Here is a 12,996-nt window from a genome sequence, read left to right as displayed (position 1 = left end):
CACTCGAAGGTTACTTTTTCAGGTGATTACGCCAAAATTTGCTTTAGCTTTAGGGTAAAAAAGTTTAGTGAACTTCAGTTGTTAACCTACTATAATTTTCGATACATTTAGCTTCACTGCGTTGTATCGCAAATTATGGCTGAAATTCCTTATATTGATTTGGTAACGGATCGGCACAGATACCACCCTATAACATCGGACGAGTACCGATACGACCACTTGGCATCGTGTATCGGCTGCGATCCGATATTATCGGACATCCCTAATACTAATGATATATTTAAGTATAAGGTTCAGTGCTAATTGATCGTAGTTGTAAACTGAAGTCAATTGCAACACTGCGTAAAAATGCACTGTCAAACACTACAAACTAAAGTGAAGAAATATATTGAAGCAGATTGCCTATTGCTTATTTTATAAATATAAAGTTAGGTTGGAATTATTGTCCACGATGCAGGTGTGTCGTGCAAGCGGGATTTTCCAGTGTAGAGATCACAAATAAAAAAGTGATTTTGTAGCCAAATGACTTTGGTTTGTTAGTGCAAAAACTCTTTAGCGAGAAAAAAGAGCAGCGTCTTGCCTGGTGCGAATCGGTCCGTAACAATTCCTACAGCGACAGCAGTTTTGTGCCTAACCTTCTGCTTTATGAATACCTTTGTATACTTTAAAGCACACTTACTTGTCGCTAATCGCTTCCACCTGTCTCGATCGCACATCTGCAGCTGGCCCATGTTCCTCGTGTAAATCAGTCGGCCCTCGTTCTCCTCGTTGCAAGTCGCTTCTTCATCGAAATCGTCGCTAATTTGAACGCGAGCCGGTTCAGTAGCTAAGAAACGTTAAAAAAATAGGATTAGTCTCGAAACACAGCAATAGTTAACAACTACGGATTAAAAATGCATGGGGGTTTATTTTAAATTTTTAAATGTTGACTACACGCTTTGCTTTAATGCTTTTTAACGTAAAAATTTAACTACCCTGTATAGAAACTTGATATTTTTCACAGGCAAGTGTTACCGTTAATCCAACGCAAGTTTTGCCCTGTTCGTAAAAATTGATAACTTGTGGTCCGGTAGAAAAAGCAAAAATCAAGGTAAGCGTAATTTCGAAGGCACGATTTAGACCTGGAGTCTCACCAACTACCAGGGGCGTTTTTGTGCTGAACGGACTCTCGAAAAAAGGCCTAACATACTGAAACAGTATCTCAATGCGCAAAACATTTTTTCCCCTTCGCAGTTAAAGTTTTACCTGCATAAATAAAGAAAACTTTTACTGTGGACCTGCGAATAAGAACCACTTATCTATAGATGTCACAAAGTTATTGGCGCTAAGATGGAACAACAAACTTACCTTTACTAGGTTGAACGGTGCTGAGCCACGACGGAAAGTAGTTGTTTTCTTGGGGTTTAGCGCAGAGTGGAATTGACGCGTCAGAACCAGGAAACAACTTTACTTGACGTAATAAACCCTGAAAGTGACAACACAAAGCGGTTATAATCATTGTTACCAATATCCGCCAGGGGGCGACACAGCACCGCCTTGCAGAGGCAATGGTAGTCATTAAGTTTCAGTTAAAGCGATTTTTTTCGTGTTAAAACAGCACCATATGGTTTGTATTCCGTTTTTATGAAATTGGGCGCACTATGTTGTACACATGCCAACACAAAATCAACTCGTGAAACCCTCAGTCACGTCAATTGTACACTGAAAGCCATCGCTCACATGGCTTTCGGCGTATTATGATACGAAGCGGTAAACGTTGGCCAAAAACCCTCAGAAGGGCTAGTTTAGAGTTCTTTAACACATATGTGCGTGCATGTTTTACTCAATTGGTTGTTTTTTTTTGTAGATTTTGAGTTATTCAGTGCAAAACATTTCCGAATTCGGTTTAGAACCGTAAAATGTAACTAATATCTGTCCTGTAGTACCATTTTAAAGCGAGTTATTAAATATAAACCGGAGGTTTTTAGATGAATGTGTAGCTAAAATCGAGAGGCGCTTTATCTTACAAAAAGTATGGATCGGTCGCACCCTTAACGCTTTTCGCTCGCGCCAGCCAAATAGGCTATTCGGGGGTTTATCTATGTCATCAAGGTACTTACGGCGACCGCCAATAGACCGCCGGCCTACTTAAAGCCACAAGTTAGAAAATTCGCGAGCCTATAGTCGAGTGCCTTTTGGTCAGTGCTTGTCATATACGTCGTCACGCTTCCACCTGTCGATCAAACCCTTGTCGCACCGCCCTGTTTTCTCACGCCTAATTTTTGTCTTGTCAATTGAAATATCTATACTACATCGATGACAGTTCTAAGCATTTACGCATATATATATAATGTTGTAATTTTATCTTGTTTTTGATTCCTTTTGTTTGCTTACGGGCCACCAAAGTGGCTTCATGCCAAATTACCATCACAATAGATTAGCCGATGGGGTAAGTGGAGCCCAATATAGAGTGCTATCGTAACATCTGAACCCTGAACTTACTGGTTCCTGTTTCTGACCCTAAGTCGAATTAAAGTCGAAGTTCAAATGGGGAGCCTGAGCTTTAAAGCGACTTTTCTAAAGTGGATGAGTTCGCAATGTGTGCGATTGGGGTTTGTCGTCGGAAACGCAGCAGCCAGTCAGACTGATCTACTTCGCCTGTCTTAAAAGCGCCATTTCGTTGCGTTTTTTGTCATAATTTTAGCCGCATGTGCCTTTGACTGCTGAGCATAAGGGGAAAATCGGCCTTTATTTAAAATTGTTACCTTACGTGCAGCAAATTTTCGAAAACATACTCCAAGCAGGTCATTTGGGGACATGTTAAAGGAATCGCCCTTATATTGCATTGCCTGCCTTGAAAAAAATACGGCAAACAAGCACAAACAACGTAATCTGCAGTCCGCCGGATTTCAATGCTTTCCAAATAAGTCTTAAAATTGTTTCCAGGATTTAACATGAAGGAAATTTGATTTCTTCTAAATCCGCAATATGGAACAGTATATGGCCTGTTTTGCAACATATCTGAGGTTTTAAATGACATATGTGTAATTTTATCAAACACTGTTGCCTTTGCTTGCTATTTTGTAAGGACGATAGAGACTTGGTACTTCTACTTCATGAACTTAAAAAGTAAACTTGGTTGCACTAGTTTTTATTGCATTCGATTAATCGGTGAATTTCCTCCTTTTGCGCTGAAGAATTTAATTTACATAGTGTTGAAAGGTTCAAGTCTGCAACAAATTTGAGCTTTTGCTACTTGTTAGCATTTATGCCTTGATCTTCATTCGAAGAAATCTATTCTCTATCGTAAATTAGTCGAGATTCGACAACTAAGAACTGTCCCGCCCCACCAAAAAAACCTACTCCAAGTAGGTCATTTGGGGGACATGTTAAAAATAATTTCGACCTTACGTTGCATTACCTGTCTTTAAAAAAACAAGACAAACGAGAACAAACGGAATACATCGGCTAAATCCTATATAGTTTTTAAAGTGCTCATCAATTTAACATTATACTTTAACCCGGTGTTTTTCAGAGGTATTATTATCGCAAGCTTGTGTAAATCGTAAATGGGCACTGTACGACTCTTTTATGTCACTAGAATAGCTGCAGATAATTTTAAAAGCGTTCAAAGCGTACCAATATCGTGCTCAGTGTGAGTTATGCCACCGTTAAAACGGTAGTTTTAGCGAAACTGGGCATTACCACCCCAAAATATCGCGATTAGTATCTATCGACAATGATTTTTCCATTTTGCGTTTTCTTTGCACATAGTTGCGTGACTTCTGGCACTTTCATGTTTACACACTGGGAGCCTTCATAGAAATCCAGACGCAATCTTGGACCAACCGATAAGTAACGGCCCCAATGTGGCTGATGCCGTGAGTAGTTTTCTTACCGCGCGGTAGTTTGTTAAAGGCCTTGCTTGCACTTAAATCTCCGATGGCCGACAGATTTCGGTTAGCCTTTGAGACGCAATGCGATGTACCATTAGATGTGTGAGCCATTACCTTGGACCAATGTTACTGCTGATGTGAACCAACCCGGTAATAAAGTGTATAATGCACACGACTGAATCTTGGTTATCAGCACTGAACGGTCTGACACAACTGTAATTTACAGCACTTACGGTGAACCTGTTCCTTTTTCTTCTTCTGCTTGCAATGTGGAATCTGGCGCCTCTGGTGTTAATTCGGCGCGGGAAAGGCTTGTCCAAATCACTGCAAAAAAATAAAGTTTAGGTCGAATAGTGAAGCAAAACTACATTTCGAATAAAACAATACGGTAGCATTATTTGTGCAACTCTATTTATAATTTAGAAGACAATTATTAATAGTCGAGGCATTTACACAACATACGATTTTCGTTATGAATATTTCATTCTTGAAACAGTTATTTTCATTCTTGCAACAGAAATTTCACGTCATTCTTGTAATAGAATTTGGGTAAATTCTCATTGTTTTTAGAAACATGGCATTCTTGTAACAGGATTCTCGTTATGGACCGAACAGATTCTTAGTTACTGACATTTAAGTTTTATTGTACCCTAAGGTTTTCTAAAGGGTAGAATGTTTCCGGGCGATGTTCCCATCTAAATAGCTTCACTAGAAATAAAGCTTTGAAGGTTACATTAAAATAACACATTCAGCTGGAAATCACGAAACGGAAAGTCCGCGCCCAAACACAGGAAAGATTTATTGCGACAAGAAGCCCAAGCGATCGCGTATAATTTAAATGCTCCGCTGGTCGTTGTGTTTTTAGCGAGCGGAAAAGGCAAAATTACCAGCGGCTGTTGACCGGAAAACGCTCTCACCACCGACCCTGTAAATTGACGACTCGCGACGGACACCTGGACCACGTGTTACCGCAAGGTCACAAAGGTCACGCGCTGTGAGTCACGCTCGAGTGGAATTAGGCTATGTCGATGATGTTTTCACAAATTGTAGCCATAGAAATGCTGCAAACGATTAAAAACAATTTATCGTTTGTCTTTTTTCAGTTAATGACCAGCTTTGCCACAAAATGGTATTTTTTATTTGTTTTTAAAATTACCATTTTTGAAATTTGGTAAACACTTTTCGACGTTGCAATTCTGTTGACTTTTTCAAATCAAAGTTATTATTTTGTTTAAATGTTTGCGTGTATCATAGAAACAGTTTTGCCGTAAATTTGGAATTATTGCTGACTGTCGCCTAAACTGTTATTTCCGTTTATCGAGTTAATAGCAAACTAGCAAAAATAAGCCTAAAATTGCGCAATGTAATCGGTAGCCAATTTACACGAGTCTTAGTTAAATAAATCCCAGTAAAAAATAATCGTTCCTTTCCTGTAGCCTACAGTAGTTATAATCTCGTTGCATGCCGGTTACGCCCGAAAGGTCAATAGCAAGGTCGTTGGATGGTAGCACGCGGCAAGGTACTTGGTGCACCTGTGCAACTTACCCCAGCTACGAACATAGGAGTTTGCGTGATGTGTAGAATGCCAGGCGCACGATTCCCTACCTAAGCAAACCGAAGCGAGCCCTGTGATTTAATTAGCTTCTTGTTTGGCGGTCAAACAACAATGTTTAATAACTCTGGGAGCTGATGTCATATTTTCCCTGGGATATTTTCGATAAGGCCGATGGGCACTAAAGGCCAGGTGACAATTTACAACTGTGACGGCAGACTTTTTGACCTTTAAATATAGCACATTCGGCGATTTTCCATTGCGTAACCGTGTCTTGGTATTTGCGTAATTTTCAATTTCATCCTGCTTTCACTTGCGTAATGAATCATCGAAAGGCATATTGCAAATTTTATTGATTTAAACTTTGAATGTCGCCCTTATTACAAATGCAACTGGCCCGCCCTGCACGCCCGCAATATGTATAGGCTCGTGGTTGCGTGGAACATTTTTACGCCACATGTTCGACATCGCTGTTTAAACAGATAAGTGCAAATATGTGACATGTGGCACCGCGGAGAAAAAACGTGTTCTGCAGTCTACCGGATTTTATTGCTTTTCAAATGAGCATCTTACACTTTTTTAAGGATTTATCGTGAAACAATTCCTGTAAATCCGCACTATATAACTGTTACGCATGTTTTGCAACAGATTTATGTTTCCACCTTTTAAAATAAAATATGCGCAGTTTTATCAAAAACAATTGTTTCTGCATTATATTTTGTAACGGTGATAGAGACTTGTTACTTCTACTTAATAAACCTGAAAAGTAAACTCGGTTGTACTATAGTTTTTATTGCATTCGATTAATGGAATTTCCTCCTTTTGCGCTGAAGAATTTAATTTACATGGTATTGAAATGTGCAAGTCTGCAACGATTTTGAAGTTTTGCAGCATGTTAACGTTTATGCCTTGCTGCTATCAAAATTTTCAGTCGCTGATATCTCAAAAAGTACTTGACCAGTTTCGGTAAAATTGGTATCACTCTTCATAGAATTGCAGAGAGATTATACATATAAAATTGAAAAAAAATCTATGACATAGGGTGCCACCACTGTACCAGTAGCAATGGAATGACCCATATATATTAAACACCTTGAAGTGAATTTTTTTACACAAGTAGTTTGTTAGCGTTTTAACTTTTAAGACCAGCGTAATGATACTCAATAACTTGCCGTTGGTAAATGCGGTGTGGAAAAATTCCCCAATTATACTAACTGTGTATTAATTTTAAAACTTAGATAGACCGCGAAGCATTTCAATTCGTAACCCAACCGCTATACCGCGTCGCTCGCTGCACACTTCAATACAATTCAACACGAAAGAAGGGGATAATGCATAAAACCCCTAAGAAGGCATATGCAGCAGTGTGATTGTTTTTGAACCTAACTATAACAACACAGCATTACCTTTCACAGTAGTTGACAACTACGCACACAGAAAAACTAAGGTCACCCTATGCGGAAACCTATTACAGCTTAATGTAATCGCGCCACCGCAATAAATCATCGTCCAACCGACGGATAAATGTGTCTGATTCCCCGTGTTTTTACTATGCAGTGAGTCACACAACAAGCTGTGTTTGTCAATTGGTCTGATGCACATGATCAGCGGGGGCGAATAAATGTGGCATTTAACGCGGTTCTATGATTTTTTTGTCGCCTTGAACATTACGTAACTTTAGGGATATTTTATGGGAGGATGTACCGTGACTGCGATCTTGTAGGAGAAAATATGCGGGATTGCCAAATGACGTAATCTAGGGAAGATTTTACGAATATGGGAGGTCTTATTGAGTTACAATTTAAAACTGTATCACTTTTACCAATTTTGAAATAAAAGTGTTCCTATAAATGTACGAGCACAAGCAGCCAGAGTCAATAGGAGGGTGTCCGATACTTCGTATTTTATTCCGATAACGATACCCGATATTTAGTTCAGAAAGAATTGCGATTCCCTCCGATACCAAATGACGTCATTGCTATGCTCCATCAAGCAAAATAGGTGAAATCGAAACATTCAAAGGCCCTTTTTTAAGTTATTGGGCCAAATTTGCTTTGAGGTTGAGAAGTTTAGTTACCTCCAGTTACTATTTCGATAAATTTATCTTTCAAGTTTGAATCGCTGCAACCTCACAAAAATTATATATTAAATTACGCCTAGATCAATACGCTTGTTGTAATGTTTTCTAAAATGGTTCCAGGCATGAACTACTTGCAACGGTAAACTTTGACACCCTTAAGTATATACAATATTCTGTAAAGGCAGAATTGATTTTTAGGGGCGGCGTAATGTTGAAACAAAAAACCGTAACAAACACTGATAAAGCAAGTTGAACTATGGTTGAACTGTAAAACTCAACACGAAAAATTGAAAACGCAAATCACAGTGGAAATGGCGAAACCGAAGATATACGCGTGCTGTTTATTAATACCGTGACCTCGCAGTGACTGCAGTGCACCAGGTTCCTTCGTAAAGGCTCTTCCGAAATCAGTTCCCGAAGGCACTCGCGGTGCACATTTGAAACGGTCCTTAACGATAAGGTCATTCGGTGTCGCCCAACATCAAACATCCCCGGAATTACGTCATCCGTTTTGCATTCGGTATTTCGGACGAAAAGTGGCGAATCTGTCGCGCGCTGTCGGGCGGCTTTCCAATCGTGATTCACGCACGCTTCGTTTTTTTAAACTCACTGGGGAATAAGCGGCTTACGGCCCTTATGGCGTCCGTTTAGTCTGGAGCTTCGCTTTGTTGAAAGGTGTCACCGAAAAGATAAAAGCAATTTAAGGAAAGCATTCCACAGTTTTAGTCCAGTGTGGCATAACAGTACTGTTTGCATTGCAAAATACACACCCAATCTGGCCCCTCTAAAGTTAAACCGACCAATAATACTGCTACATATATCTATAGCACCTACAGCTCCAACGTTGCCACCTTAAAGACTTCAGTGGTTTAATGAAATATTTTATTTAGCGCTTAATGAACTGTCGCAATCGAAATTGGAGTAGACGTATCTCACAAAACTCTTGGAGTGCAGAATTCATTTGAATTAAAGTTTATTTTTCCTGTATAAAAAAAAGCAGGAAAGTGGCGAAAAATATTGCACTTTGCAGTATTGGCAATTGTTTGTGAATAAAGACATAAAAATAACTCGCTCTTAACCATTCAGATTGGTTCACTGAAGACTGGCAGCAGTAAACTTAAACAAATTGTTTTTATGTTCTTACTGGGTACCTTATGTGTGTGTAAATTTAAAAAATCTTTCGTCCAAAAAGGGTTGAAAACATCGTCAAAACGTTGGTCAACGCGTCCACTGGAAAACCTTTTCACGATTGATTGAGACTGAAAGGATCCAGTCCGTCGCTTTCCTAACGACACGTCAGTTCCAGGGCTTATGTTTACAGGATGGCGCTAATCGCACAGTTTTAAATATCGGCGGTTGGACGGGATTGGTCATAGCAGCGTTAGGTGGCGATTTGTCAGTCTTGGGTTTAAAAGCTCCTAAACTATAAGCTTTTTTGTAGAATAGCTTCCTGCGCTGTTCACGGGGATTTGTCTGACGCACAAAATCGTCAGGAAAATTGTTGATGACGTCTTTTTTTAATCTTTTTTGGACATTAGGACAAACAGGCAAGTCAATACGGGAATGACAAGTGATGTAAATTTATTCCTAACCGTTTTTTTTTTGTTTTAAACAGTTTCTCGATTCCCCTCTTTGCTTAATTAAACACCCAGGCTATCGCAATTACGTAAATACAATGTGAATCAATGCTCAGCACCTTTATTTTTGACTGTACACGAATAGAGTTTAACGATGTTTTTGTGGTTTTAATGTCTGAAAAAAAATACTTGCACTTCTATCGGTTAGCTATATATTTCGTTGGGCGTTTAGGGGTGTTAGGTTTTGTCGCGCTCTTACTGCCCGAGTTTAGAACTATTAGACAGTGCAATAGGCATGATACGGGCACACTCAGCAAGATCCTGCGGTACATCGATTGCAGAGAAACTGCTTCGCAGATAATGCACCAAAAATAGACCACGACCAAAATTGTACGGTATCATGTGGCAGCTGTATTACAAACAATTTGCTGCCCGCATAATGCACACTTTGACTTGCCATCGTCTTATCCTACGCCCGTATATGTTTCTACTGCTATACGCCGCGCAAAACGCAAATCACTGGCCAAGTTATTTGATACGAAAATCGACGCCGATAAAAGTCCAATCACGTCTGAGTGGTCCCCTTTGCTCGGAAGTAAATCAAAGCGGGCAATGCTGGTCGAAATTACTCGCGAAATTGCCCTCGTGCTAAAACGCAAGTGTCGATGTCGCGCTGTATAGTAATTGTGACGTCAGGTCCAATGCACTTGACCCCGGGGTCAAACATCACAAGACAGCTTTCGACCTCCCGTGACGCAATAATGCCCGGGTGTGACGTTGCAAAGCTGCCGGGATAAGTGTCGGGATTTCTAATTTGCGTTCGCAACTGCGAGTTGTGCGCCAAGAGTCGCAATTTTCCCGGATGAGAATTCTTGTTCGATGGATTAGGCGCATTTTGAAGGATCATTTGTGAAGGTTACGAGTGTAAGAATTTGTGGCAGTACGTTATTTAGCCATTGACATCTAGAAATATACCTGTTACAGTGTTGTAAACAAGTTATTTTGAACAGACTTTTGTCCCAGCCAAGTCATTTGTAAAATCACCTAAAATCAAGTAAAGTTTAAAAAAATGACAAGTCAAGTCCCAGTTCAAATCATTATGAAAGCAAGTCAAGTCATTGATATAAAAATTAAACGTTAAACTCCATTTAAATTGGTTAACTCGTCCTATTGTGAGTAATAACTCATCTGAAGCATAACAAATGCCTGAAATGTAGTAAGCTAATTGATTTACGTGCAAATTAAACTAAATTTCCCTATTTTATATAAAAAATGGTAATTGAAAACTCCACTCAAGTCCAATTCAAGTAATTTATTTTAAGACTTACGTTAAGTCATGTAATTTAGCGAAACGACTTAAGTCAAGTAAATTAAAACAGTTGCTAAGTCAAGTCATTAACTTACTTCATTACAAAAATTGCGAGTCGATCACCTATTTACACATAAACTATTTAACCAAGTGGAAAAAAGTCCACAAACTCTTGGCGTTAAACAGGCTACGTATATATTTTTTAAGAAATGTTTACCCCAACACGGAACATATGTTCAAGCAAAACACCCAAACCATTAGTTTAAAACCCAAACTACAAAACAGGCTAAAAACCTTGGCGTTTAAGCCTTAAATAAATAGTTTGCAGACACGTTAGTGCTTATAACAGTTGCTAATCGATAGGTACAAACGAGGCCGAAAATTGGACAACCGGCGTGTACAAAGTTTGTCGCAAAACATGGTAAGGGCCCGATTTTTGCTGCAGTTTTGTCCCACGCTTGCTGAAAAGAACTGATCTCACGATCGAGTTTGCTTTGGCACAAGCAGTTCAGGGTCATTTAACAAGAAGACAAACTGAAGTTTGCTAGACCTTCGGTCGGTTGCCGAGATTGGAGCTTGAGACTGGAATTTTGTGGTGCACACGCGTGAATGTTCAACTCGCAAATTGGGCAATTTTGACGTTGAGCAAATTCGGATACGTTCATGGCGTTGACCGATGTCTCGACGAAATATGATTGACCTCCATGTAAGATACCCTCGCAGGCGTTGCCCCGCTTTCCACACATTTACGAATAAAAAGTGGTTCTTGGAGAAGAGAAACTTCGATGCCATTGTACTATTTACGAATTGTTTTGACTGCGTGTTTTTCGGGCGCGGAGTATTTGTGGCTTACAGCCTTGTTTTATGGGTCTTCATAATGTAGTTTGAATCTTCAAATAATTACAAGGCATATTTGGGTGTTAGGTATAAAAAGACATATATTATTTTTACCCTACTAAACAGGGATGCCCTGCATCTTAGAAAAGAACATTACCTGTATAATACGATACTTCTGTTTTGTCTGAAGAAATGATTCCTGCAACTATCTGATTCGGTTAATCAGTCTAATTTCGTATAACTTCAAGGAAAATCCCTCTACAACATTTGAAATTTGCAGGAGATGCGAAAAGTGATGTGGTCATGCGAAAATACTCCATGTGGTGTAACCACTTATTTGGCCTCGTTTTGCTAAGGCGTGAATATTAGTGTATATTTAAAAAGTAATAAATTTTTTAAAGAAACAGTTTAATTGAAAATTAAACGGTTATGCACTGAACGCTTTAGGACTCCATTTCACTTTCACATGTTTTGACCGAAATTAGCAGACTCATAAAGTCTTTATGATATGTGACGTAAATTTTTCACGTCATTTTTGAGTTTTGTAGTCTACCGTGGTTCACGCGAGGCCGAAAGAAATTAGGGGTCCGCGGTAAAAAAAGTTAAGAACCCCTGCTCTACAACATTGATTCTCTGCGGGAGATTTCTTTCGCATACGAAAAGTTATCACGCGACTACACCATGTGATGTTACCAGTCAGTAGCCTCGTTTCGACAAAGTGTGCTTAATCGACGATTCCAAGGCGCGTCAATATGAAGACTCCCATAAACCCGGGTGTTGCGACGGCTGACCAAGCCAGACAGCCGACTCAGACCAGTCGACAGAAGGCTTGCCGTTCGTTTCCTATGCAGATAATGGTCGGGGAGAGCGACTGCGGCGGCCGGTGTGCGGTGGTGATACGCTGCGACGGCGAATTTACAGAGAGGGTCTATACTTGTGTTAATATTCCGCGAAGCGTTATCGCGGGCCACGGGATATGGCCGTGGTCGGACTCCGGACAAATATCGAGCGTGTCACGTAGTCAGCAGCTCAAAAAATACTTAACTGTGGAAATAATTAACGACACAAATGATTCGGTAGCAGTGCGTCCGAGTTAGGTACTTAAAATTGAATAGTGTAAGTTTAAGGCACCCCGTAACTTGTTATTAACAACATTGTAATTTTTTTCATAATTTTAGCGGTACCAAATTATATCTACACACATTAACAGCCTTTTGACAAAGGTGATTATTTCAACGTAATTGCAGAAATTAAATCAAGTTTTTTTAGGAAGTGCTTTAAGCTTTGTGGTTCTTTGTTTGATCTTATATACACACGATAATTCATCTATTTAAAAGTCGTGTCCGTTTAACATTAACTCCATCCGCGGTATTTTGAAAATCCCAGCTCGTTTCGCAAAAACAGGAGGCTGAAAATGTTTATCTGATTCAGTTGAATCCGGATCTTCGGGCGTTTGAAAATGCACCGACTTCTAAGGATCAGATGTGCCGCACCATCCAATAACTCACATTTTGACAAAAAAACGCCAATTATATCACTTATCCCATCCTTGGCTTCACAGAGCTTACGCTTGGCTCAGTCACATCAAGGCCGCTAACTGTGTTTTCAACTGTGTCGCATAAAGGCCTTCAAAGCTTGGGATTGTTTGTGTTTGTGTGTGCGTGAGATCAAGACTAAAGCGTTTCAGAACCTATACTTGCCGCCTCTACAGCTGAGATATGCTTGATCAACAGCAAAACGCAACAACATCAATGCTGTGCGACGGT

The 12,996-nt window shown here is 39.7% G+C and overlaps 1 protein-coding gene across 1 annotated transcript in view; it reads right to left on the bottom strand.

The window, feature by feature from the left end:
* Positions 1 to 12,996, bottom strand: part of LOC146133460 (thrombospondin-type laminin G domain and EAR repeat-containing protein-like) — a 39,817-nt gene that overhangs the window by 6,508 nt on the left and 20,313 nt on the right. Inside the window, exons 5-7 of the mRNA XM_083396843.1 lie at positions 4,109 to 4,199; positions 1,348 to 1,465; positions 680 to 826 (exon numbers count right to left, since the gene is read on the bottom strand). Coding sequence (XP_083252969.1) covers positions 680 to 826; positions 1,348 to 1,465; positions 4,109 to 4,199 — 356 coding nt within the window. The remainder of the gene's footprint in view (positions 1 to 679; positions 827 to 1,347; positions 1,466 to 4,108; positions 4,200 to 12,996) is intronic.

Source organism: Ascidiella aspersa, chromosome 9, assembly GCF_963924565.1.
Source record: "Ascidiella aspersa chromosome 9, kaAscAspe10.2, whole genome shotgun sequence".
Taxonomy (NCBI): Eukaryota; Metazoa; Chordata; class Ascidiacea; order Phlebobranchia; family Ascidiidae; genus Ascidiella; species Ascidiella aspersa.
Note: the sequence above shows the minus strand (reverse complement) of the source record. Positions and strands in the feature narration are given on the sequence as shown.